The sequence below is a fragment of the Pteropus alecto genome, unplaced genomic scaffold, assembly GCF_000325575.1.
Source record: "Pteropus alecto unplaced genomic scaffold, ASM32557v1 scaffold49, whole genome shotgun sequence".
Classification (NCBI taxonomy): Eukaryota; Metazoa; Chordata; class Mammalia; order Chiroptera; family Pteropodidae; genus Pteropus; species Pteropus alecto.
Window position 1 is genome coordinate 943,166 of NW_006443131.1, and position 26,633 is coordinate 969,798.

Sequence of the window (26,633 nt, forward strand, 5' to 3'; positions counted from 1 at the left end):
TCCGTCTTTGCCCCGCCGTCCGCCGCCCCTGCCTGCTGACCGCCAGAGGAGGAAGACTCCGGGGGCCTGCACGTCCTTCTCACCGCCACCCCCGCGGGGCTCCTGCTGCTCATCATTCTTGCCGCCCTCGGTTTCTTCTACAACAAGAAGAGGTGAGGGTGGGTCCCACCGGTTCCCGCCCCCTCCCCTCCCTGAGCCTCAGCGCGAGGTCGGTGCCATCCGAGGTGGCAGGTGAGATGACAGAAGGGACTTCCTTGGGAGAGTGACTTGCCCCTGGGGACGGCATGGGGGAAGACATGCCCTCGGGTACGGTGACCAGCTCATCCCAGTTTGCCTGGGGCTGTCCTGATTTTAGCAGCAAAAGTCCCATGTCCCAGGAAGCCACTGAGTCTGTGCACACTGGGACGGTCAGTCACCGCACTCACTCAGCCTGAGGACTGAGGAGGCTGGCCCCATCAGAGCGGGGGTGGGGGGGAGAGTAGGGCAGGAGACCTTGGGGTGTGTCCCGGGCTGCTTGATGTCAGACCCTCCCCTACCCCCACCCCGGGCTGAACACGACGGAAGTGGGGGCAGGACTTTGATGAGCTGGGTTCTGAGGACGAGCTGAGGAGGCAGGAGCCCCTGTCTCCTGTCCTGCCCGTACCCAGCCTATCAGGCCCGGGTCGCAGGACTAAGACCAAGGCCCGCCTGGAGAGTGCTTAGGGCTCCCCAGGGGTCACCCTGCTTGGGGCCAGGTGTGGTCAGTCACTTCCCTTCTTGCAATGCCCCTCTTCCTTGTCTTCTGACGGTGCCCCTTCCTTCCCGGGGACCCTTCCAGCCTGACCCCTCACCTCCCGTTGCAGAAATAGCACCCTGTACACCTCTGTGAACCCGGAGTACTTCAGCGCCTCTGAAAGTAGGTCTGGAAGGGGGTGGGCGGGCGGCGCGAAGCGGGGCCCGAGGAGGAGGAGCCCCTTGGAGCAGGGGGCGGGGCGTGGCAGAGCGTGCCGCTCCTGACCCCGCCCCCTTCAGTGTATGTCCCGGACGAGTGGGAGGTGCCCCGGGGGCAGATCTCCATAATCCGAGAACTGGGCCAGGGTTCCTTCGGCATGGTGTACGAGGGGCTGGCGCAGGGCCTGGAGGCCGGAGGGGCGTCCACGCCCGTGGCCCTGAAGACAGTGAATGAGCTGGCCAGCCCACGAGAACGCATCGAGTTCCTCAAGGAAGCCTCTGTCATGAAGGCATTCAAGTGTCACCATGTGGTAAGGGAGGGTCATAATTAGAGTGAAGGTCCTGTGGTGACAGGAATAGGGTCAGGGATGAGGTCAGGGCGCCATCAAGGTCATTGTTGGAACGTTGTTAGGATCCTGACTGGGGTAAAGGTCATGGTTGGGGTTAGAGTCAAACCAGGGTCATGGTAGGGTCATGGCTGGGGCTGAGATCAGTCATGGGGGTCATTGCTGAGTGTCCAGATCATGATTGGGATCAAGGTCAGCCGGGGCTGATCGTAAAGATTGGGACGATAGACAAGATTAAGGTCAGGGGCGAGGGTCATTGTTAGGTCAGGATCAGAGTTATGCTCATGGCTGGAGTTAGGGTAAGGGTTGGTGTCTGGGTCAGGTCGTGGTCACAGCAGGTCAAGGTTTGGCCAGGTGGACCCGCAGCCAGGCTCTTTGTCCGACCCAGGTACGTCTCCTGGGTGTGGTGTCTCAGGGCCAACCAACTCTGGTCATCATGGAGTTAATGACCCGTGGGGACCTCAAGAGCCATCTTCGATCTCTGAGGCCTGAGGCGGAGGTGGGGACCGGGAGACCCGGGCCCAGCTCTGGGGGGACGTCCTTGGGCTTTGGCAGGAGTCCTGCTTCCGGTCCCGTCTTCACCAGTCCCCTCCCTGGGCTCTAGAACAACCCAGGGCTCCCGCGGCCGGCCCTGGGAGACATGATCCAGATGGCTGGCGAGATCGCGGATGGCATGGCCTACCTGGCGGCCAACAAGTTCGTGCACCGGGACCTGGCGGCCCGAAACTGCATGGTGTCCCAGGACTTCACCGTCAAGATCGGGGGTACGGGGGTGTTGGACGGGCGGGGGCAGCAACTGCCCCTCAGCTGGGCGTTGGGAGACCCAGGCCTGGCCCAGGGCCCTGTCCCTGACAGCCTCACCCTGGACCGCAGAGTTCGGTCGAAGTGCAGAGGGTTTGAAGGGGAGGGTCTCTGAGGGGCTTCAGCCCTTGCGGTCCAGGGGGCGGGGGAGGCGTGGCTGAGGCGGGAGCTGCGGGGAGGCTGTGCGGCCCCACGGCTTGTCCCCCACGCTTGCTTTCCAGACTTCGGGATGACTCGCGATGTGTACGAGACAGACTACTACCGCAAGGGCGGGCAGGGGCTGCTGCCCGTGCGCTGGATGGCCCCCGAGTCCCTCAAAGACGGCATCTTCACCACCCACTCGGATGTCTGGTGGGGCCCAGCTGGACCCGAGGGCTCAGGGGATGAGGGTGCAGGGTCTGGGGAGAGGCCTGGGTGCCCCCCCATGCGGGCACCGGGCTCAGGCCCCCCACCGCCCCCCAGGTCCTTCGGCATCGTGCTCTGGGAGATAGCGACACTGGCCGAGCAGCCCTATCAGGGCCTGTCCAACGAGCAGGTGCTCAAGTTCGTCATGGACGGCGGGGTCCTCGAGGGGCTGGAGAGCTGTCCCCTTCAGCTGTGAGTCACCCCAGTCTGTCCTGTCCCTCCCTCACCCCTGCTCGGCCTACACCTGCCCCGGCACCTGGCCCGCCTCCTGATGCGTCCACTTCTGCCAACCCCAGCTCCACGCCGGCTCTCAGTCCCCACTGCCATGCCCACGGGCTCCCCTGTGGCCCCGCTCACACTGGCCGACCCTCTCGATGCAGGAGGCGGGGTGTGGACCCCTCTGACCCGGCCCCCGCCCCACCAGGCAGGAGCTGATGAGCCGCTGCTGGCAGCAGAGCCCGCGCCTGCGGCCAGCCTTCACGCACGTCCTGGACAGCATCCGGGAGGGGCTGCGGCCCTCCTTCCGCCACCTGTCCTTCTACTACAGTCCAGAGTGCCGGGGGGCCCGCGCCGACGCGGAGCCCGACTTCCCGCCAACCACACGGGGGGCTCCCGCAGACTGCAGCCCCCAAAATGGGGGGCCAGGGTGCTGAGGGGCACCCCCTTCCTCGGCCGATCGGCCTCCTGCAGGCAGAGAGGAAGGGACCTGACCTTTGCGGCTGTGAGACGTGCAGACGCCCTCACCTCCACCCCTCGCTCAGAGGGTGGGCGGCCGGGGTGGGACAGAGCAGGTCCCCACTGCAGATTAGACCCCGACAGGACATCCTGGCCCTCTGGGCGAGGGGCCCTGCTCGGACCAGGAGGAGAGGGCCTGCGTACCCCAGAGGCAGGTCTGGGGAACTCAGCCCATAGGTCTCCTGTGGACATCCGGGGCCATCGACACACTTGAAGCCAGATAAGCAACCGGAATCAGCCTGGAACCCTCTCTGTCCATGTCTGGGATGCCGGGAACAGGGTGTCCCTGTGACTGTCCTTTCTGTGGCTGCCTTCCGCCTCCTCCCCTCTGCCTCGGACACCAGGTGGAGCAGGAGCCGGGGTGGGGAGCACGTCCCCGCCTGCCCTGCAGGCTGCCCTCCCCTCCTCCTCCCCTGAGCCGTTCCAGACTCCAGAGCTTGGCACTGTCTCTCTCTTCCCCACATCCCTCCAGTGATTCAGGCTTCCGGTCTGGGCCCCTCAATCCCCCTCATACCCCTGGATTACCAAGGCTCTGAGAGGCTTGCTTCCTCCCTGCCCTCACCCCTGCCCTGCCCCCACCCTCAGGGGAAGCCTGGAGAAGCCACAATAAATGCAAGTCTGTTTGTACCCCATTATCGCTCCATCTCTGTGGGGTTAACACTGGATGAACTTCCTCCCTCCCTCCTTGGGGACTGGAGGTGGTGACCCTGGAGCAATGATGGGAGGGACGGTGCTGTCAAACACCGCCTCCCGAGGATCCAGGATCCGAGCAGCGGAGCAGCGGGGTTGCCATGGCAGCGAGGCAGGACCGTCTAGCTGTTATTTGTGCCGAGGCAGCCGGACGCGGCCTCCCAGCCTCACCATCCCGTCTGCCCCATCTCGAAGCCACCCCTCACATTCCCAAGGGTGGACACGCCCTGGGGTAACTCAGGACAGACTTGAGGGGTGGGGGAGGGGCCTTGAGGACATCACCAGTCCATGCTGGATGCCCCCGGGCAAGGCAGGAGACACACAGCAGGCAGTCTGCCTGCCAGGCTGCCAGGCGTCCCTCGGTCACTCCATGTCCCCACCCAGAGACGCCCTGGGGGCTGAAGGAGCACAGTGGGGTTCAGGTCAAGGCTCTTGAGCCTGCACCATCAGGACGCTTGAAAGGGGATGGCTGCAGGTGAATGGCCTCAGAGCTTGGTGACCGGGGTGGCAGCAGAAGATGCTTCTTAGCATCCATGCCAGCATTTCCTGCATCCAGATCCTCGGGGCCATAGCTCCTAGGCTGCCACACGCTGCCACATGCCGGGAGTCAGGGCGACGTGCTCACTCTGGCAGCTGTCCTGCCCCCACAGCTCCTCGGGGCAGGGCCTTAGCGGGGCGGGCATGAATTTGTGAGGGGCCGTCTCTATGCCAGCAGTCACGACTCCCATACACCATGCTCACAGGGTCAGGGTGGGCAGCCAGGGCCACCTGTCCCTCCGCGCCCTGCCCTGCTTGGCCTGTCATTGTTGGCTGAAGCAACAGTGGCCCCTAATGGTTGCCGGCGGATCCGCAGCTGAGGGAGAACAGGGTGGTGGGGCTGTGCTCCCCATGGGCGCGAGCTGCTGGGCGCAGGTCTCCGCACCAGAGCTCTGAGTCCAAGCCCCCGCCATGAGTGCCAGGCCTGAGAATGTCGCTTCTGACGGGTTGCTGGGTGACCCAGGAGGCGGCGGGGTTTGGGCTCCAAATGCAGAGCAGGGCGGCCTGCCACCTCTCGGCCGTGGCTCCCAGCGTCCAGAGGCCCGAGACACACCTGCAGTGCAGAAGGTGCTGTGTAGGTCCCGGGCGAGCCCCGTGGAGAACGGCATGGCTCCAGGGTCCCGGGACAAGGTCGCGCCCTCTCTGACGAAGAGCCACACCTGAAGGACAGCCACAGGGGTGGGGTGGGGGGGCGCTAATGAAAACCAGTGTCTGCCCAGTGGGCGCCGAGTGACCAGTCGACTCGAGCTGCCCCCTCCTAAGCTGAGAGTTATCTGGCCCATGTGGCACAGGTCGGACAGGCCAGGCAGTAACCCACAGGGCTGACGCCTCTGGACCAGAGTGTGTAAGCGCATCACGTGAGCAGGTGGCCCAGAGGCCCGGCCCACCTGCCTCTACCGCTCTGCTGCTTCTCAGGGGCCTTCCGTTGCCAGCCGAGGCAGGTGCCAGCACTAAGGTCCCACTCAGGGTGTCCCTTCGCTCAGGGTGGTGAAAGAAGTCGGCCAGCACGCATCGGTTGTCCACTGTGAACTACTGGAGAAAAGAGGTCTGGGAGGGGCGTGAGTGGACAGCAGGTCCGGGCTGAGACGAGGGCCTCCTGGCGTTCCACGCACAGGGGGTGCAGCTGCTCAGGCTCATGTCAACGTCTACCACAGAGCACCCCGCACAAGGGACGGGCGACGGCCACTGGGTAGGGCGCCTCAACCCGTGGCTGTCAGTCAGCCCTCCCCTGCAGCCATCGGTCACCGGCGCCGGCACGCCGGCTGATAAACGGTGGACTTGGCTGTGAGATGGTGGCTTTGCACGGGCTCGAGGTCATGACGCCGTCTGTCCAGGGTTGAGACCCGCCGCTGAGTGCCCCGTGCTCACGGCGGAGACCGACACAGCCCGTGTGCGGTGCTGCTCCTCAGCAGGGGAGGAAACGTCCAGCCGCAGTGCCAGGTCGGTGACAGCAGAGCCCCTACCCCTTTCAAGGGGGCAGTGATTTGTCCTCACCGGGATCAACACAAACCAGCAGCGCCGCGTGCTTCCGGAATGCCAGATGTCTCAACACGGTGCCCGCGTCACGGTGCCTCAGACCAAGGAACCCGCCGTGCTGCAGAGGCACCACAGGCTGTGACCGCAGGGGCTCTGGTCCTGCCACGTCACCCAGAGCTCGTTGGCTGCATGGAGTGACAGAGTGGCCTGTCGAAGGCTCAGGCACTGTCTGGGGAAATGACCCTTCATGGGGCTGGAGCCCTGCCCTCCAGGACGAGTGCCTTAAGCCCACGCGTGCACTATGGTGCCGTGTCCCTGTCCTGGGTCAGCTCGGGCTGCTGCAACGGGGATGGGGTGGGCGGGGGCTTAAATAACAAACGCTTATTTCTCTCAGTTCTAACGGCTGAAGGTCCAAGACCAGGCCCCCCAGACTGGGCGTCTGGCCAGGACGCTGGTTCCGGTTCGCACATGGCCGTGTTATCATTCACCCTCACGCGACGGGGGCGGGGGCCAGGGCGCTGGCTCTCTTCCACTTCCTGTAAGGTCACTCACCCCACCCTAGGGGCCTACCCTTATCTCCCAGATGGTCCACCCTTATCTCCCAGAGGCTTCGCCTTTTCATGCCATCCTTTGGGGGGTCAGGGTTTCCACGTCAGAAGCGGGGGGACGAAGGCGTACAGTCTCCCGTCACCAGAACGCACGGTGTGGGTCCCGGGCTGGAACTGGGAATGGCTCCCGGTGCAGTGACGTCCAGTGACTTTACGCTTGTCTCCACTGTGACCTTGGCATCTTCCAGGTTAGAGTTCCGAGTTCACAGAAAGAGACTTCTCCCAGGTGCCACCGTAAGGCCACCAGACTGGGAGCGGCCACTGCCGCCCTCCATTTCGGTCGCTTGTTCAGTGGACAGGCAAAGGGAGAGTGTCGCCAGGAGGAGCTGCTCAGGCCGCTGCACGGTGGGGCGAGGAGCGGGGTGTCCTGCACCCCCGCACTTAGTACCTCCGTGCCTGGTGATGACCATCAGTGGGTCACTATGACTACCAACGAGGGCGGGGCAGCGAGGGGGGTGAGGGCCTGGTTGGCCCCCAGAGCAGACGAAGGGACAACCCCGGGCAGAGCAGCCGGCCACGGTGTGCCTCGGACTCCTCACCCACGACACCCACAGACACTGCGAGTAATAAACATGTGCCATTTTAAACGGCTGAGCCGATGGCACCGTGTCACACGGCAGCGGACAACAGACACGGGGCCCTCTGCCCCCTCCCCTCCCAGTCCTGCCCCAGCCCCAGAAGGTCGGGGAGGAGGGCAGACCCCCCACACACTCTGATTCCCTCCCCGCTGGCCGGGGGACGGAGGGAAAGGAGTTTAAGTCAGATACTGATCGCAGGCTGCAGTTTTTAATGGACTGGACTGAACTCTTGACGCCTGAAAGTGAGTGAAAATCACATCATCTTCGCGGGATGTTGTTGCGAGGGAAGAGACGGGGCAGAGCCTGGTCGAAGGCGGCGACCGTGCCAGAGAGAAAACCACGGCAGAGTCGAGCCCCCGAGTTGCGACTGCTCAAGAACTGGCTTCGTCATCGGATCAGGAGGCCCAGCCCCCCCTCTAACTGCGCTGATCCTGGGCCGGCGACTGCCCCTCAGGGCCCAGTCTCCCACTCAGCCCAGCAAGGAGCGTGGGGAGGAAGGTGTGCAAGGCACCTCTCCGGCTCCTTCCCAAGCCCCGGGGGCTGGGACCAAGGCTCAGGCAGTGGTTTTTCAGGAGGGGAAGAGGGAGCGGGCAGCTCCGTCTTGGGGTATGGCTGTGGTTGGCTGGCAGCTGCTGGGGAACGTGTCCCCCTGCCCAGAGCCGGTGCAGAAGTGGCTGAGTGTCGGGGGTCCAAGCTCCTCCCTGGGTGCAAGGCAGCATGTAATCCGGCCCGGCCCGGCCCGCTGCAGGGACCAAGCACGCTGGCAGCCCCAGCCCGATGTCCCCCGCGCCATGTCCACGCATCTGCACAGGCAGTCACACCTTTCCCCGTGTTCCCGCACAGCACGGCCGTCCCCGCTTCGATGGCCCGGCCCCCACGCACCACCCCGGCCAGAGCGGGGGCCTCCAAGGCCGGCGGATAGCACCGCCGCGCACACCGCCCACACCACCGACTCGCCACAGGGACTGTCCATGGCAGGTCCATCCGCCCCCACGATTCAAGACAGGAGCCGCCTCCTTCCCTCTGGGTCCTGGCACATGGTCATGGGCCGCTGGCCTCGGTCACGGTGGGATTGGTAAGAGACCCGGGTTCCAGGTCCAGCTCGGCCACCGACTTCCGGGACAGGGGACCTTGGCCGAGGCGGGCCTCTCAGCCCCAGGTCCTGCCTTGGAAACGGGGTAGCGTTCGCTTCTCACTGGGGAGCATCGAACGAGAGGAGCATGGGGCCGGTGCCCGGGTGCAGCAGGAGACACAGCGCGCTGCGCGGTGGATACACGGGCCCCGGAGTTATTAACGGCAGCGGACAATGTCCCTGCCCCCAGCGGCCCCCCAGCCGGAGGGAACCCCGCTCCCTCCAGGACCGCCTGCTGTGCCCTGGCCCAGCCCTGTTATCTGCTGGAGGATGAAGCCAGGTCCCCTCCTCTCTACCCTGGGTCTCAGATTTTATGTGGCCCCAAAGTGAGCTTCCTGCCACAGCCCCGCCCCCTCCTGTCCCCGCGTGTCCTGAGAGTGAAATCCTGAGCGTAAACCTCCCAGGATCCTGAAGCCTGAGCACCCCGTAGGGCTTGTCCTTCTGCGGCTGTCATGCCCACCGCTCCTACTCAGAGAGGACGCGGCGGGGGAGGCCCCGTCTGGAGCGAAAGGATCAGGTGAGATGGAGGTCAGCAGCGGCAAGCCCGTCTGAACACACGGAGTGACACGCAAGCCACCGCCGTGCCACCGCCGCCTTCAGCCTGGCTTCCGGGGGAGGGACAAGTGTCTCACGGCTTTCCATGACGTGGGTCCCCGCCAGGGCCCGGGCTGCGGGTGAGGCGACACTTCCTGCCGGGCCGGGTGAGAGCTGCTGAGTGTGCAGACCCACGCCCGCTCCCGGGCCCCTTCCGCTGCCCCCATGGCGCTCCCCCTGGCCCGGACAGGCCCCCCAGGTGAGTGGACATTGACGAGTGTCGCAGGGGACAAGACCCTCAGGCCCCTGCCCTCTCTCAGGCCAGGACTCCCACTCCCGGGAGAGGGGTTCCCCCAGGCCAGAGCAGGCAAGGCTGATGCCTGAGCGCCCACAACCCCTTCTCCCTCTGTGGGGCTGCAGGTCCACTCAGCCCCGAGAACAGAGGTGACAGGGTCTGCCCTGTGCTTTAGGGGGAGGGGGAAGGCAGAGGACGCAGGGCAGGAGAGGGGCCTGCATGGAGACCCGCCTCCCCGCTAGACTTCTGACGCCCCAGCTCCCTTTCCTGGTGCTGCTTCCCCCACGAGCCCCTCTGGCCGCCCTGGCTCCAGCCTCCCCCTCTCTGAGAAATCGCACCCCTGCATTTCTCCTATGGTCGTCAACATCCCTGTCCCCCAGATCCCCGGTCCGAGGGCCGCCGGGCCCCTCAGCCTGGGGGTGGGGTGGGCAGTGGGGAGAGGCAGCGGCTCACTGAGAAGCCCTGGCCGGCCTCTTTGCACTAACAGGGGGCCGCAGGGACCCTGCCCCAACCTTCAGCACCTTCCAGCCCTTGGACTTGACGAGCAGGAGCTGCCCGGGCCTGAGCTTACTTCCGGGGCCCAGACCCCAGGCCCCGAAGGCCGAGGAGGCCCAGCCCGGCCCCAGAGCCCTGGCTGTCACTGCGGTGAGTGGGAACCTGGGCATGCAGCGCCCTCCTCTGCTCCCCGCCCTCCCACAGGTGGTCTGGGGCCACCTGCGGCCGGGGCACAGAGGGCCGGAATGGAGCTGGCGGGTGCCTTGGCCAGGGGCCGAACTGCCCACTCCTGCTCCTCTGCCCCTGGGCGGCCCAGGCCGGGCCTAGGCTGGCCCCAGGCGGCCAGGGTGCCGCGCATGAGTCCCGGAAGGAGGCAGGCCTCCACGCCTGCCTGCACATCCCCACCTCCGTCCCCCTCGCCCACCCAGTCCCCCTGGCCGTGGGTGACCTCCCACACCTCTCCCCTGACCCCTCAAGCCACGGAGGACTTTCTGTGTATCTGAAAGGCCTCACCCCGTTTATGCTATTGGACGGAAGGCCCTCGGGGTCCAGGGGAATGGGAGAGAATTCCTTAGAAACCAAATCAGTCGGAGCCGAAGGGCTTTCTGGGCAATGATACCCCCAAATGGGCAACTGGGATGGGGCCGAGGAGGACGAGAGGGTGGCCCGCGAGTCATGGCTGCTTTTCCTCCTCGAACTCTGCCCCTCAGCAGGCATCTCCCCCGGCCCTGGGGACTGCCACCAGGCCAGAGGACGCCGGACAGGCTGAGGAGGTGCCGAGGGAAGGTGGCCAGTTGCTGCAGGCCGAGACCCGGGCCTGGTTCCAGAAGACGCAGGCCCATGGGCTCCTGCAGCACGGGGCGGCCCCTCCCTGGTTCCACGGCTTCATCACCCGGAGGTGAGTCACCGAGGAGGCCACAGGCTGAGGGACAGGCAGGGCCGAGTCCCGGTGCCCGGCCAGGCAGGAGGAGACTGAAGCTACAGGTCCAGGCTGTGACCCCTGGACGTTCCCAGGCCATTCGATCACCGAGGCCTCTCTCCTGGGAGAGGTCACCGGAGACCTCCAGCCCAACCCCCTCCGTGCCGGTCTTCACCCTCCAGGTTCAATCCTCCTCCTGCAGCTGAGGGCCCTGGTCCTCAAGTTCCCGCCCGTCCGCAGGCGCCTCCCACTGCACCCTGACCGCTGGCTCTCCAGCCCTCTGCTCTGTCCTCCGCCCGGCAGCTCCTCTTCTCCAGCCCTCAGCTTGCTTCTCCCGTGCGTGGTTCGCCTCCTCTGTCCAGCCTGCAACTGCGGGCACCTTTCACCAGCCCTGGTGCCGTCGCCACCCGCCAGGCTGCCATTCCCAGAGAAGCCTGGGGGCGGGTGCAGGGCTGGGAGCCCCCTCCGCGAGAACTGCACCTGCGTCCTCCCTCCTCCCCCTTCTCTAACCATTTCGGCCTGCTTCTTTGGGGATGGGGGTCCCCCGTGAGATCCAGGAGGGAGGGCAGGCTGGAAGAGTCAGAGCAGCGTCCATCCCTTCTCCGTCGTCCCCTACAGGGAAGCGGAAAGGCTGCTGGAGCCCCAGCCACTGGGATGCTACCTGGTGCGAAAGACCTTCGTGCTGACTTACCGGTGAGGGATGAGGGGGATGAGGGACGGGGCAGTACCCAGCGACTTGCAGGCGGGGCTTCGGGCCAGTGGGAGGGGCGGACCTGGGTGTGGACCTGGGTGTGGCCCCAGGTGCAGGAGCCTGGCTTTTCCTCAGCCATCCTCCCCTGCTCCCTACTCCTGGGACACCTGGCCCTGGCCAGGGAGACTGGAGTGGGGTCTCATCCCGACCGGTACCCTCTAGAAGCCAGACTTGCTGTCGCCACTTCCTGCTGGCCCAGCTCAGGGACGGGAGCCACGTGGTGCTGGGCGAGGACAGCACCCACGCACGGCTGCAGGACCTGCTGCAGCACTACACGGCATGCCCACTCGGCCCCTACGGGGAGACGCTCAGCCAGCCCCTCGCCCGCCAGGTACGCCGGGCCCCCACCCTGACCTGGGACCCAGGCCCCGACCTTCTCAGTCAGAGCCCAGGCCGCGGATCCCGGCTCCGGACGCTTTCTCACGGGACTGACTGCCGGCCCCGCCTCCCTCGCACACGGGTCTCTGTGGCAAGCCCTTCCAGAAAGATGCCTGCTGGGGCACAGGGGTCCTCGAGAGACCAGCCCAGCCACAGAGACCGGAGGGGCTGAAAGTGTACCGAAAGGAACTGGGTCATTTGTTTTCTAACCCATTTCCTGTTTGCCCCGAGAATACTCCCCAGCAGTGTTTACCCGGAGATAGCTCGCAGATGACAGTCCTAACCTCACCTCACCCCCAAAGTGTGCCACAAACTACCTCACTTTTGTTATTATTTTCCCAGAGCAATATTACAAAATACAGTCATTCTCAACTGCTGAAAATGTCAGTTCTAGAAAACGGAGCATTCATCTACATGTGATCATAGATTAACGCTGGCAGAGAGCTTATTTTTCTAAATGGGAGAAGGGTTAAGTTAAGAGATAGTTGCTGAGTACCGCGCGTACCAGATGCTGGCAGGCCCTGGACACAGGCCATGGACAAGATGGTCGGGTCCCAAAGCCACCGAGGTCCCCCACCAGCAGCAAAGACAGACACACGAAGGGAATGAAGGGTAAGGGCATGAGGAACAGGTAGGGCGCCACTCGGGTCACCTGGAGCTGTGTCAGGGGGCGCCTCCCTGGGGAAGTTCGTGCCAGGCACTGCTCCAGGCGCTGGGACAACAGCAGTGAACAAAAACGACCCCAATATCCCTTTCACGGAGCTTACATTCTCGGGAGAGGAGACAATGGATACATAACACAAACAGATGAGAATAGGTTCACTAATGGCAAGTAAGTGCTAAGGAGAAAAACCAAGCAGTGACGGGAGTGACAGGTTTGGGGCTATTTTACATAGAGACGGCAGAGAAGCCTGCTTTGGTAAAGGGACATTTGAATGGAGACCTGAATGAAGCGAGGCAGGGAGCCTCGCGGACTAGAGGAAAAGCGTCCCGGGCAGCAGGAACAGCAGGTGCAAAGGCCCTGAGGCGGGGGGTGCTGACGTGTTTGGAGGGCGAGGGCGGTGAGGAAGCCAGCAGGCTGGACAGGGAGACCACGTCGGAGGGGCGAAGGGCGGGGACCCTATAGACTCATATGGATTTGGGATCTGATTCTGAGCTAAAGATTTCTCAAGCCTTGCTGCATTGTTGCAACCGCAGGCGCGAATGGAGACCAGCCTGGCCCTGTGCCCCAGATGCCATTGAGTTTCACTCTGGATACTGCCGGTGACCAGAGCTTCCCAGCCCCTGGTCTCCTTCCCGTCTCCATTGCTCTTCCCGACCCAGGGTACCCAGTGCAGGCCAAAGTCTTGTGCCCCTGCCAGCCGGGCCGGGTTATCTGGTCCTCCGGGAGGGCAGGCCCCCTCTCCCACCGCCCTCCCTCCCGCGCCTCGCCGTCCCTCAGGCCTCCTCCTTTCCCAGCAGAAACCTGAGCCCACAGGACTTTCCCTGAAGACTGAAGACTCAGACTCTGGAAGCAAGAGCCAGGAGCCACCCCCCGAGTATAGCCCAATCCTCAAAAAGGAGCAGCCTGCGGCGCCCACGCAGAAGGAGGGGGCGGGCGAGCCGAAGGAGGTACAGCAGGAGGGGCCTCGAGGAGGGCGGGCCTGCAGGGGGCGGCTCGGGCTGGCCTCGCGCCTCCGACCCACTCTCCTCCGCCCGCCTTCTCCCCCAGCCCCCGCAGCCGCCCAGGCCCAAGCCCCCCGCGCGGGCGAAGCCGCAGCTGCCCCGCGACGTCTACACGAGCCCCGCCCCGCGACCCCGCCCGGCCCCGCCCCCCAAGCCCTCCGTGCCCATCTACCAGGAGCCCGACGAGCCCATAGCCTTCTATGCCATGGGCCGGGGCAGCCCCGGGGAAGCCGCCAGCAACATTTACGCGGAGGTGGAGGTGGAGATGCCGTCGGGGGGTGAGGGCTGGCCCGGCATCCGCGGGCACCCCGCGCTCCGGAAGTGCAGGTCCAGGCCTGTATCAGGAAGCCAGGTAGGTGGGGGTTCGGGGAGAAGCTAGCCCTCCAGGCTTCCTGGAGGCTACACTGGGGAGGCAGAGGCATTCTGGTTGGACGCCTGCGGCAGGGTGAAGGTCAGCGGTCTGAGGTGGGATGGGACGCACTGAGGGTCCAGGCTGCCGCATCCGAGCACCCTCGGCCATCCCCACTCCCTCCTCCAGGCTAAGCTCTCTCGGCCCCCCTGGCCTGAGGAAGAGGTTTGGGGGTCCTTGCACCATCTCAGATGAGCTCAGGGGTGGGGCACCTCACGCCCCTCCTTCCGGCCCACCCCCTCCCTCTGCCTTCCCTCCACTGCCCCCTCCTGGCCGAGCAAGTCCTTATCTCATAGAATGTGTTCAAGCATCCCCCCTCGGGCCCCTCCCTGCCCCGCCCTCAGGTTCCCCCTCAGCCCTTGTACCTGTTCCTCACCCACAACCCTGCCGCCTGCTGCTGGCCGCAGTCCTAGAGCTGATGTCCCTGGTCCATGTCTCTATCCAGACTCTCCAGGCTTCTGCTCAGCTCCCCAGCATCCCCCCAACTTAACACAGCAGACACTGCCCTCAGCCTTCTCCGGCTCCCCGCCCCCTCCGGAGTTCCCCACTCTCCAGCGCCCGACCCTCCTGAGCCAGAATCCTCGGGCTCCCCCACATCTCCCCCCTTCACCCCACTCCCCTATGAGCCACTGATTTCTGCCCAGCCTCTCACACGTTTTTTCTCTCCCGCTTTAATGCGGGACCCTCTCCAGAGCTGCTTAACTGACCTCGAACCTCCAGCCTTGTCACTTCCGGCCCCCAGTGCTCTAACAGCTGCCTGGCCCGCGAGGCTCTGTCCTCGGAGTGTGTGTGTGTGGGGGGGGACAGCCTCAGCCTTCCCGCCCGTCCTCCCCGGAACTGCTCGATTCCCGCACACAAACCAAGTGGGCCCAGGCCTCCTGGGGTCCGCACACGCCAGGCCCTCTGCCTGCAGGGACCCCCCCACTGCCGGGCAACCTTCTAATCGTCCTTCAGGACTGGCTTGCCCTTCGCCCGGCCACGGGGGCGGCCCGCTGCTTTACATGCACCCGCCAGGCCCTGGGCACCTGGGATGCCTGTTCCCCTTGCCGGCAGAGTAGGAGCCCCTGAGGGCAGGGGCTGTTCTACTCATGTTTCCAGAGCACCCAGTGCAATGGCTGGCACAGGCCAGGTACCCAGGAAGTGCTTGCTGAGTGAAGGTGCAGGCCAGCACCTGCAGAGACCAGATGTCTTGGCCCTTACGGATGCAGGCAGGCCTGAGAGGCAGAGGGGAGAGGAAGTGACCTAAGACTGTCCTTCTCTCTGCAGAGTCCAGGTGGCCAGCACCTGCATTCCGAGAACTCGGTGGCCGGACACGCCCCTCCTGTGCCCCACCAGCCCCTGCCTCACTGGGGGCACACTCTCCCTCACAACTTTTCTAGACAGGTGCTTCAGGACAGGGGACAGGCGTGGCTCCCCCTGGGGCCGCCTCAGTAGCCGGGGAGTCCAAGTTGGGGTGATAACCTGGGGCAGCAGGCGTGGACACCTGCACACACACCCAGGTGCCCTTCCCAGGAAATCTGGACGGAACAAAGTGGAGGTGATCAGAGCTGGAAGGGACCTCAGCCGTCATCAATTGCAAAGATGGAAGAAAAGTGTCACCTTGAATGTCAGCTCCGATCCATGATCCATTGGTCGTGGCTGCCCAGGGCACTGCACTGGAAAGGACGTTAAGGTCACTTCTGAACTCAGCAGAAAGAGCGTGTGACTGATGGGTGATGTCTCTGTGGGGGAGGGCAGGAAGAGGGGCCGCCTCGCCCTTCCTGATCAAGGCCAAGCCCCCCGCTGTGCAGACCAGGAAACAAAGCCGGAGGGAGAGGACTTGGCTAAGGTCAAGGACTTGGGCCGGGCCTCCTGAGCCCCTGGTGTAGTGCTCTGTTCCCGACCCCACACCCGCGAAGTCTCCTGCAGGGGGAAGTCAGCAACTTCCTGGACAGGAAGTCTGCCGCGTTCCAGAGTTCTGCCACATGGGACCTGGGTGCTGGTTCCCTTCCTCCAGGTCCCAGCTCAGCCCTGTTCCTCTGTCCCCACCAAGAAGCCTGGAGGTCAGAGGGGCAAATGAGGGCCCACTCTCTATTAGGGGCACAGCCCCGGTTCCCTCCCGGAGTCCTCAGGGGCTGGCACCCCTCTGAGGAGGGGGCTGGGAGGGCCCAGCGGCCTCCCGCGGCCCGGCCTCTCCTGGGGTCTGACTCCCCAGACCTCCAAGCCCCGGGGCTGGGCCCTGCTGCAATGCTGCTGTCGTCTGAGGAGCAGTTCGGCGAGAACAGATGTTAGAAATTTGTTGATTCTTGTCTGGTTAATAAATCATCGCCAACCTCCGCGCCCACAGGGATCCAGCTCCTCCTGCCTCCGTCTCTCCCATATTGTGCAAGGCAGGTGGTGGGACCACTGCAGTGATGGGGAGAGGAGTCTGGGAGGTGAGACACATGCACAGGGTCACCGATCTGTGGGCTGGGGACCGGGAGACCCCAAGACAGGGGACACAGACCTCTTTCTGCAACGTGTTCCCTCCCTAACTGGGCCGGTCTAGCCAGGGAGCCAGGGACGGAAGGGCGGCCGCATCTCCCGGGGAAGCCAGGAAAGGGGCAGAGAAAGAAGCGGTGGGAGGGACCCCCTGCCAAGCACGGGACTGGGGAGGGGGGCGCCCTGCAGCGGCTCCAAGACTCCCCGTTTCCCGGGCCAGGCCCAGGCGGTGGGCCTTCGCCTTTGTCAGGACCCCCCTCCCCATTCCAGCCCCCTGCAGAGCCCCACCCCACCCTGCTGGAAGGGTCTGCCCTGGTCTTCACCTCAGACTGGGGGCTCTTCATGGCTGGGCTGAGTCCACCCCACTGTGCTCAGGGCTCCGAACAGAGACCGCCCCTCCCCAGCCCGAGGCCGCTCAGGCCCAGGTGTCCTGTGAGCCTGTTCAAGGCAGTCAGTGCCCGTGAGGGTCCCCTCTCCTGCCAGAGGCACGGAAACCCCGCAGACCCTTTCCTGAAGCTAAGGCCCCTAGGCCTGGGCGCTGCCACCGAGCAGGGTGGGTGGTGAATCCCCTCCTTTCCATACTCCAGTGCTCATCGGCTTAGGTCAACAGAGCTGGGGTCCCACTTCCTGCTGTCGGTAGGAAGTCCTGGGCATGGGGAGGGGTGGGGGAGAGGAGCAGAGCTTCCTTGGACCTCAGGATATGTCCGGGAGGAGCAGCTAGGGAGAGGAGAACTACCTAGTGACCCCTGGGGCGGGGACAGAGCCTCTGCCTCCCTGAGCTCCACGCAGCTGGGGGTGGACTCCCTTAAAAGGGCGGGGAGGGGACTCGGACGGTGGCATCAGGAGCCCTGAGCTCTGGTCGTGGCCCTGTGCCCTTTGCCCGGGAGACCTCTTCTCCGAGCACTGTGCCCACATGCCCTTGAGACGGAGGTGCCGCCTCCTCACGGCACACGGGCTGCTGCAGACGGGCGAGCCCGTCCGAGTGAAGTCGGCAGAGGGACAGTTGGGACCAGGAGGGACTTCGGACCGTGTGACTGCCACTGCGGTTCAAAAAAAATCAGCCACAGCGAAAACTGAGCTCTAAAGAGGAGGTGCCAAGGAGCTGGCAGCAGTTGGGCCTGGCCGAACCTTGTCACCCCAATCCAGGGCTCCCCTTATGCCACAGCCCCCCCAAGAGAAGGGTATAGTCTCCATCTTCCTGAGGGCTCCAGCAGCAGCCTCCCCTCCACACACCGCCCCGGGCCCCCCGCACCAGCCCGCTCGCTAACTGGGGCTGCGGCGAGACCCTGGGATGGAGAAGGCGACTTGTACCCCAAAAGGAGCCACCATGCTAAGCAGGTTGCTCGCGCCACTGGAGAGCCTGGGGCGGGGAGGATGGGGGGTGTCCCAACAGATCCACGGTCATCCTATCACCCCTGCCTCGTCAGGGCACGGCTGATGCACTGAGGCCTGGCCGTGGGGCCCGGCCTCCCCGCCAGTGCCAGCCCCTGCTGCAGGCCCAGTCCTTCCCCGCTCCCCCAGCGGAGGCAGCGGTCTCGGCGAGGTGCCCTGCAGCTGGCTTGGGGCAGGGAGTGGACAGCGACCAAGTCCAGGACCCCAGCACATCAGCCCCCGTGAACCCACTTGTCACGGAGCACGCTCCGTGACCTGTACTAGCCTTGGGACACCTGACTCTACCTGAGAGAAAGCCAGGTGCAGAGGGGCAGGGGCAGGCCCCACAGGACTTCGACCACGCTCAACAGACGTGGTCTCTTGGGCAGCAAGCGTGGTCCAGCTGGGAGAGGACTGGCCGGCCTGTCCCCAGTCCCGGACCAGGCGCTGTGGGCTCGGAGCTGGACGCCTCCCCGACGCTCGGCTCTGCAGTTTCCAAGGCGGACCCCTGCCCCCCGGCTGCTGCGGCATCGCTGTCCAGGTCGGGGTGAGGCTGCACTGGAGCTGGGCCAGCCCCGCCCTGTCTGGACCCTTTTCTGACCCTGGCCTTCGCCCCTTTCTCCCTCTGTCCCTGGCTGTTGCCACCTGCCAAGTTTAGCCAAGTGCCATTCCATACCCGTCTCCCTCGCCCCCGCCCATCTTCTCCTGTTTATCGCCCGCCTCCAGGAGGCCCTCCCAGGCGAAGTCCGTCCACTTTCAACCCTGCCAACATCCGTGGACCAAGAAAATCCACTCACTAAATAAAACGTCATCTTCGGTAGAACTAAAAAATGGCTTAAAAAAAAAGTGCCTTAAGATTACTTGCAGAGAACCAAAGGTGAGAGGCAAAAAGGACCTTAAAAATACGTGGCCTCACCCTGCCCGCTCCCCACCACCCTGCCGCCCGGCCCTGCATCACGACCCGGCCCCCAGGAGAGCTGAGTCCCAGGACAGCAGCCCCTGGGGATGGGGCAGCACCGCCCTGCAGCACCGTGGACACAGGAGAGGACAGCGGACTCCTCATGGCTGCGGGGACAGGCTGACGCTCCCTGCTGAAGGCCAGCTGGATGCACTGTCTTGGACAACTACAGCCGAGTGTCCCAGTGGGACACAGCAGCCCTGTCTGGCTCCAACCCGAAGTAGGTCAGATTTCAGATAAGCGGCAGTTTTCCTGTAAGCGATGAAACCGTCCTCTGCACTTAATGACAACAGACTCGACTTACCCGGCCCCCCAGCCCAGCACGGTGAGAGGCCTTGCTTCTGCCTCTCCCCTCGCAGCCCCGAGCCCCCACCGCATGCTTCTTTAAACTGCCCCTCTGGCCTTAACCCTCCTCCATCACCAGGACGGTCGGACACCAATTCCTCTGCGTGTCTCTTTCGCCCACAGCTGGAGCCCAGTATATCTCAGTAGGTCCCGGCAGCGCCCCTCTGCCTGGTGCCCAGGCCCCGCCTTCTCACGGGGCTCTGTTCACTCCCTTCCGCAGGAGCCACCGCACCTGAGCCCTGCTGGGGTCCCGTGTCCTCCGCAGCACGCGTCCGGAAGGCCTGCACGCACAGAGCTCTAAGGCCAGTGCGTGCGTCTTCCCTGCCTACTTCGATCTGGCCCTGATGGGGAGGAACATGCCACCTACCTGGTCGCTTTGGAGCATCACAGTGCCTGACCGCTGCCTGAGGCCATACACCCCACTGGCTCCCCGCCCCAACCACCGCTCCCTTGACAGCAAACAAGGGGTCCGGAAGCCTCCCAGGAGACCTGTCTAGCCCCCAAGCTCCATGCAGAGCCTCCAAACCAGTCCAGGCCACTGACTACCACTTGTAGCGTCTTCAGGGATGGGTGTCTCGCCACTGTTCCTCTCGCTGGACCGAATCTCACATCTAATGACTCTTCTGTTCCAGAAAGATCCTCCCAACCTCCCCATCTTCGAAGACACCGAGATGGGCAGTAACCACCACATTTGAGGCCGCAGGCCCCGGCACCACACACATCGTACACGCAACTCCCGGGGCCCTCGGCGGCCATGCACCGTTTAGACGATGGGCCCAGAGAAGCAAGCGCAGGTCGCAGCGGGTTACAGGGTGCTCCCCGTGGGGTCCCGCCTGAGACCCGAGGCCGGGCGCCAGGGGAGGGGGCTCCAGGACAGAAAAGGAGACCGCGCCGAAGGGGAGACAGGGGCAGGGCCGGCTGCGTCTGTCAGACTCCATGTTTTATTTCAACAAACATCCCTGGTTTAAAAAAAAAAAAAAAGGGGGAGGGCGGGGGTCAACATCTCATCACACCCAACGGGGAGCAAAAGGAGGGCGGGGTTCAACATTTCATCACACCCAACGGGGAGCAAAACTCCCACCCAGAACTCGGAGCCCCTTCTGAGCCATCACTCGAGTCTGCTAGCTCCAAGGCGGAAAGGAGCTAAATTTTCTAACGTTTGTTAAGAAAAATCTATCAAATATGTTCGTTCTCGCGGAGGCGAGGGCTGGGTCCTCAGGCAACAAGGTCCTGGGCTCGGAGCAGCTGGCGCGCCAGAGCTGGAGCTGCGGCCGGGCTGCGGACGCTCCGGGACGTGCGGCCAGCGCAGGGCCCTAGAACCCGTACTTGGCCTGAGTCTGCCGGCGGCTGAGCTTGCTCTCCGACCACGTGTTCTTCAGCTCCAGCTCCCGCTCCTTAGCCTGCCGGCGAGGAAGGAGGGACGGCAGAGTCAAACGGGTGTGACGGACATGTCTCGTGCCTGGGCTCCCCACTTAGACTTTCTCCCCTGATAACACGGGAGAACAGCCGACCCCTGGGAAGACCACTCGAGTGTAAGGGGAGACCCGGCAGAGCAGGAAAACGCCCTCTCTGGGGAGCTAACAGGGTTTAGTGGAATAAAAACCTCCAGAAACTCTGGTCCTTCGTCTGCTAGAATTAAAACTGAAATCCTCGTGTGGGAAATAGACAAGAAAATGAGACTCTGGCACTGGAGAGGAGGGCATGTCGCTGCCCTGGACACCTGCCCAACCAGGTGTGAGGGGACACTGACGGGCAGGAGCTTAGTCAGGAGGGCAGCTCTGCTGCAGGCCAAAACACAGGCACGTGGGACCCCGTGAGTTCACACTGGACACCGGAGCGGTGAGGGACAGACTGGGAAGTACCGAATCACGACCCGTCCGCTCTCCACGCCGCCTGGCTCTGCACTGCATTCTGGGAGTGTACATGCCCACTACAGAAAAGGGCTCCTCAGCCTCACCCCACGCGTCCCCACTCCCTGCTCTTTTCCCATGGAATAGGCCAGGGGGACCTAACGGTCTGGGTTTTAAAAAAGGACCCTACCCTCAAAATCTCTTCCTGCACATAACGAGAAGGCAAAGGAAGCTGAAATGTGGCAAAACAGCGAGAGCCGATTTGCTGCTGACGTCGCCCAGCAGCACCACACGCCCCAGGGGCAGGGCTGGCGAAGCCCATCAGCACCTAGACAGCACGTCGTGCCGCAGGTCTCGAAAAGAGAACTGCTTACGATGAAATGAGGTTTTTAAAGCTGCCGGGTCCTATCAGATAAATACTGAGACGCGTTCTAATTCCAGAACTCACTGCTGACTATCTGCGATTCCGAACAATCTGTATTGATGTTTCTTGCTCTCCGACCACAGAGGTGGAAAATACAAAACCAGCCTCCTCGTCAGGTGGCTGTCTTGGTGAAAGCTGGTGAACTAATTTCTTCATTAGTTTTTTAATGATTAAAGCTGACGTAAAAAGAAGTCTATGTGAAAGCACCCCACTTCCCTCCCGTTCTCACAGCCTGGATACCCCAATTCTCGCTTAGGGTTTGTTCTAAGCTCTTCTCTGGAGTGAGACTGACAATTCCGAAGGACACACCTCCCCCTGGCGGCCACATGGAGAACCGGGGACGACGCCTGCAGGGAGCTGGCGCCCTGACCCTGGGCGCCAGACCTCTCAGCCTTCGAATTCCCTTCCCAGGTTCGCAGGGATCCCGGCACGGCAGGCCAGGGCCTTCCGCGTTCTCACCTGATGAATCAGATAGGTGATCTGGTGTTTCCGCCGCTGCTGGCCTGTTGGCTGCTCACCTTTCTTCTGCAGGGGAAGGAAACACAATCATGAACCCACAAGGAAGAAAAGCAGTTTCCCCCTTTCACAGGTGATGCAATGTCAGGGACTGAAAAACCAATTCCACAGCCCAAATCCTGGGGGACAGAAGTGAGCCTGGAGCTCTTTCTATGCCTACATTCTTACAAAAGTTATTTTTATTAAAGCCATTATATAGAAACCCCGAGCTCTGAGTACTTGCCTGAAATAGCCTGCTAATATCCCATTAGATTGGACATACTCCGAGGTCAGGGCTGTGTCTCCTGCTTCTCGTCACCCCGCCCACCCCCAGCACCCAGCATGAGCTCAGCCGCAGTGGACACTGGACGCCCGCTGTAGCGCCTGCAGAGTCTCACAGCGTAAGTGCCACAGCACAGGCAGCCTCCCCTTCTCAGCTGCCCTCGCGCCCTGTTCGCCTCCGTTCCCTTCTCCCCAGTCAGGCCAGATGTCCAGCCTGTCTCCCCAAACTCTCTCCCATCGATCACCTTCAGCTCACGCCCCACCCCCGCCACTCTAGCATGTGCCAAGAGCTTCCCTGGAACTAGAACCTTCACCATCACTCCACCTCTCTCCACGCTGCCCGCCTCCCCCAGAACTGCGCCGAATCCCTAACCAAGCTCTGATGCAAATGATTTACTGTCAGAGTGTGTACTGGTCTGGGCTTCTGCTCTGCGGTTTTTCTGTCCTCTGCCAAGAATGGCTCTGACCGGGAGCTTCCTCATCAGCCCCGCCCAACTGCCAAAACGCCTCTCTGGAGTCTCCTCGGCCTGTGTAATCAATCTGCACGGTGATCACTTACACCCAAATGTCCTTACATCTCTTTTTCCCAATGACACTGTAAATGCCACAAGGACCTCCCCTTTTTCTTTTTAAAAAAATCTAGCTCGACTCAATGAAACGGTGGAAAGAAAACTCGGATCTGAGAAAACAGCAAACTCCATTCCGTGCTGCTATTTAATGTCATTTAACGTGACAGGTAAAGATGACAGACACGACACATCCAGCTCCACCCCAGCCCACGGTGAGCACTTCCACCGTGAGCTGTCACTATGTGACGATGCCTCTCGACCCAGTCAGCAGAGCGAGCCCTCCTGAGTGACTCTTCCAGCAAACGGTGATGGCTCTGTGCTGACCTAACCCCAATCCTGAGCTGTCCTGTATGACCGCCAGCACTCCGTTAAGACAAACGGCTGGGGCTCAGGTGGCCATCTGCGGCCGCAGAACAAAGTAAAGCAAACGGGGCCAGGAGAAGGGAGTGAGATAGATGGCCGACGCTGGCCCGGCGGGTGCTGGGCTGGAGTCCAGGCCTTACCCGTGCGCGTATGCTGTGCTCAGCTGCTAGGTGCACAGAGGTTCACCATCGCGCCGAAGACAGCCAGCCCAGAGGAGGCGGGGCTGCGGTCAGGGGCCGCGGGCAAGAGAGCGCGTGGAAGGGCTGCCGGCTCCGAGGAACGATGGCACGGAGGGGCCGCACTCTCAGAACCTGGGACCCCAGGACTTCTGGGGCTCCGTGGCGCCCACACCCCAAAGATGTGCTGAGCAAAGTCCTAGCCTCACGGGACGGACAGAGAGTGTGACAGCGGGGAGGGAGAGCCACTGTGGGCTCTGTCCAGGAAGGAGAAGGAGCCACAAGGCTCCAGAGACCTGCCCGACTGCAGGGCGGGACACGCGCTGCCGCTCGGCCTCAGCAGCCAGCCTCTCCCGGCCAGGGCACACAGCGCTGCCAGTTCTGGAGGCGGGCGCAGCAGCTGCGCGGCCCGGCGCACGCTGCTACCTGACCTCAGGCGTCTGCCAAGGCGCGGAGGCAGCAGCAGCGGGGGCCAGGGCCAGGTGGGCTCGGGGCCTCCCACGCGGGCCGCCCAGCAGGCCTTCGCCGCTTACTCTGCTGAACGACTTCATGGTTTTCTCTTCCGTCAACGACTTGGTCATCCACTGCTGGGCCCCGCTGAGCTGGTCGTCCCCTTTGATCTCCACGAAGTTGATCTCCTCCCTGCCTCGGTTCCTCTTGCCCTGTAGCCGTTTGAACTGGAAAAGGAGGAAGAGATGCAGGAGGGGATCTGGGGCAGACTGGGGTGTGGCTAAGGATGCAGAGTCCATGGGATGGTTCTGACGCCCCGACTCCCATGCACCCCCTATCTCCTCTGTGCGGTATGTCCCTTCGCCCTGACGCCAGAGGCGTGGCTACGTCACAGTCTCCCAGACTCAGGACGAGGGGCCAAGTGGCGCACCCTAACGTGAGTGAGTGCAGAGGATCACCAGCATGGATCTGCACTCAGATCACGCAAGACCGTATCTGCCCCAAAGGACTGCATACAGTTTTCAAATTAAAGAGTTGGGAGAGAAATCTAAATACTCTTCTGTCAAAATTAGTTCTCTTGACACATCTGTCTCTTCTCACTGATCTATGTCACCACCTCAGCAGAAGCCCACACGACAGCGACGTCCGCGAGCGGGGACGTGGAGCTGGGTGGAAAGGGAGCCTCACAAGAAAAGGCTGGGCGAATGCTCAGAGGCACCCCCCACCCCCCACAGGAGGCGAAGGTCCCCAACAGTGTGCCCAGGAGGGAGCATGGGTGTCGGAGTCAGATCAGAACACTTGGGTCCCCGGGAAGGGCGGGTCCAGGTCACTCCACTCACTAGGGACCGACCTGCCACAGTGGAGCTCCCTGCGGCTCTCAGCTTAGGACAAAAGGGCCTAAGGAGGGGACCTCGTCAAGGAGGAGCACATGGGACAGCAGGTGAGCACAGTGCCACCACAGGAAGGAGTATGCAGAGGACAGATGCCCTTCTGTGCACGGGTGTGTGGAGAACTACTCTCCGTGAGAAGCTGCACACAGAGAGATAACGCCTTCTACAACGACAGGCTGGGACCACCCTACAGATGGCCGCAGGACACGGGGTGTCCACCCTGCCCTGTTAACGCCTTCTACAACGACAGGCTGGGACCTCCCTACAGATAAAAAAACATGGCCGCAGGACACGGGGTGTCCACCCTGCCCTGTGCTGGGCTGGGGAGCTCGGCACAGGGGTCCAGCGGCATGCTTACCTGCTGAGGCTGCTATTCCCTCCCCAAACCCATGCTCCCCTCTCCCGTCGTGTGAGTGAACCCAACATCCTGGCCAGGCGCACTGCCACTCCACTAAAAAGGACTGCCACCCCACTAAAAGGCACTGCCACCCCACTGAAAGACACCGCCTCCCAGGCAGCCTCGCAACTAGACGTAGCCACACGACCAGACTCCAGTCAATGTGACAGAGGAGCATGAACTCAGGGGCTCTGGGAAGCGTCCCAGCAGGGGAAGGGGACCGTCTCTTCCTTTCTCCACCCTGCTGCAGGGGGTGACTGAGATGCAGGTGTGACAGCTGCAGCCTCAGCCCCTACCACGACCGTAAGGGTAAAGGTCACGACCTAGGGATGGCAACGTAATGACCAGGAGACTGGATCCCTGACAACTGCGTGGCGCTGTCCCACTGGCTGCCTGGCCTGTCGACCGCAGACACTTTCTCTCACACAAGCCACTGCCGCTGGAGATTCTCAGTGACAAGCTACCCCACCCGACCCTAAATGAACACATGGGAAAAAAGAATCTCTTAGCTTCAGATATGTCCGTGGGTCAAAGATGGTCACTTGTGCTTTGTTAACTTACTGCTTCGTCATCGATGAAGGAGGCATCTGGGGCGATTTCCTGGGGAGGCACCAGTGCCGGGTCCTGTGCAGGGTAGTAGCCACCACTGTAATAATCCTGCAGGAGGGAAGACCACACACCAAGTGAGGGCGCTGTGGAGAGGGGAGCGGTCCACCCAGAGCACAGGAAGCCCGGAGAGGCAGGCCTGCCGCCTACACCGCAGCCTGTCAAAGGGGCTGGTCAGAGGCGCAGACCCAAAGGGCCTGTCCCCGAGCTCAGGAACCATCTCTGCGGCCTTCTGGTCGCCCCGTCAGACAGGCGGGCATGTTTTGGGGGTGCGGGGGAGGAGACCAGAAACAAAGGTGCTCTCTCCTGCTGCCCTTTACGCCTGCTCCCTCAACTGCTTCCAGGTGAGTCCCACTCCTTCATCTCCGGTGTCCCCAGCACTGCTCCTCCTGGTTGACATGAGTGGAGTGAGCAGGGGATGGCACACTACCCCCCTCTGCATCCCAGTCAGGGCCTGCGGGCATGGCACACAGCCTCGATGGACCGCACGGGGAGCCCATGGGTCCCGAACGGGAGCTGACACCACACGGGCGCTACGGGACCGACAACGCCAGGAACGAGCCAGGCTGTTACCAGACTTTCAGTTCAGACACCTGATGACCCCTTAGGGGGCAGTTGTGCCGACATCGCTGTGGACCCTGGAGGAAGGCACGGCCCAGCCGAGCTGAGGCCAAGCCAGGTGGCCGCAGGGCTGAGGACCGTTTCCGCCGTGGCTGCACCGCCCCGATCCTCTGACCTTTGCCCGACTCCAAAGGTGCCCACGTAGGGCTCGCTTTGCAGTGAGTGAGACAGAAAACAAGGCTGGGTGATGACTGAATGAAAACCCAGAAAACCCGAGTGATCAGAGCAGGACTGTCCAAACGCCCCGGAGACCTGGACCTCGCGGCCCCTCACGCGGGGACTTTTTCAATCCCGCGGACGTACTTCTTTTTGTCTCGTTGTCTTTACGTGAGAGAACAGTGGATCACACAGGACGTACGGAGCACATGTGCGCCGACTGCCGTGTGCTCGGCAAGGCTTCCGGTCAGCAGAGACTCCTCGCAGTTACGTGCCAGGGGAGCGACAAGTCACAGGAGGGTTTCCGACTGCACGGAGTGAGGAGTCGGCCCCCTGGCCCGCACCTGCTCCCCACGGTGTTCCAGGGTCAAGTGTACTCGCAATGAGATGCATTTACATTGCGGGGTCCCTAGTGTCTTTGAAGTTCCTTAATCTGCACGGCCTAACTCAAGTTTATAACTGGATATGGAATTCTGATTTGTTATTCATCTGCCAGGTGTAAATCAGTAATTTCTTAGATTTAAATAGCATTTTT

At 62.9% G+C, this 26,633-nt stretch overlaps 3 protein-coding genes across 3 annotated transcripts in view; 2 read left to right on the forward strand and 1 right to left on the reverse strand.

Annotated features, from left to right (window-relative positions):
* The window catches only part of INSRR (insulin receptor related receptor), a 14,777-nt gene extending 11,641 nt beyond the window's left edge, over nt 1–3,136 (forward strand). The window contains exons 15-22 of the mRNA XM_006923640.2: nt 47–152; nt 843–895; nt 1,012–1,241; nt 1,666–1,776; nt 1,882–2,041; nt 2,300–2,429; nt 2,541–2,675; nt 2,908–3,136. Coding sequence (XP_006923702.2) covers nt 47–152; nt 843–895; nt 1,012–1,241; nt 1,666–1,776; nt 1,882–2,041; nt 2,300–2,429; nt 2,541–2,675; nt 2,908–3,136 — 1,154 coding nt within the window. The remainder of the gene's footprint in view (nt 1–46; nt 153–842; nt 896–1,011; nt 1,242–1,665; nt 1,777–1,881; nt 2,042–2,299; nt 2,430–2,540; nt 2,676–2,907) is intronic.
* Nucleotides 3,137–10,188: 7,052 nt separating this feature from the next.
* SH2D2A (SH2 domain containing 2A) lies at nt 10,189–16,239 on the forward strand. Its single transcript, XM_025040842.1, has 7 exons — nt 10,189–10,224; nt 10,277–10,461; nt 11,101–11,175; nt 11,396–11,564; nt 13,073–13,222; nt 13,323–13,628; nt 14,952–16,239. The coding sequence occupies exons 1-7, from the start codon at nt 10,189–10,191 to the stop codon at nt 15,117–15,119; spliced, it is 1,089 nt and encodes a 362-aa protein (XP_024896610.1). The 3' UTR covers nt 15,120–16,239.
* A 3,777-nt stretch (nt 16,240–20,016) lies between these two features.
* Nucleotides 20,017–26,633, reverse strand: part of PRCC (papillary renal cell carcinoma (translocation-associated)) — a 19,837-nt gene continuing 13,220 nt past the window's right edge. Inside the window, 4 exon segments of the mRNA XM_025040886.1 lie at nt 20,017–20,219; nt 21,553–21,618; nt 23,512–23,655; nt 25,277–25,372. Coding sequence (XP_024896654.1) covers nt 20,133–20,219; nt 21,553–21,618; nt 23,512–23,655; nt 25,277–25,372 — 393 coding nt within the window. The 3' untranslated portion in view covers nt 20,017–20,132.

Excerpts from the sequence above, each read along its gene's own strand:
- SH2D2A (XM_025040842.1), top strand. The coding sequence starts at position 10,189 with ATGGGCAACTGGGATGGGGCCGAGGAGGACGAGAGG. Across the intron at positions 10,462-11,100 it reads CACGGCTTCATCACCCGGAG|GGAAGCGGAAAGGCTGCTGG; the intron begins GTGAGTCACCGA and ends CGTCCCCTACAG. Across the intron at positions 13,629-14,951 it reads GGCCTGTATCAGGAAGCCAG|AGTCCAGGTGGCCAGCACCT; the intron begins GTAGGTGGGGGT and ends TTCTCTCTGCAG.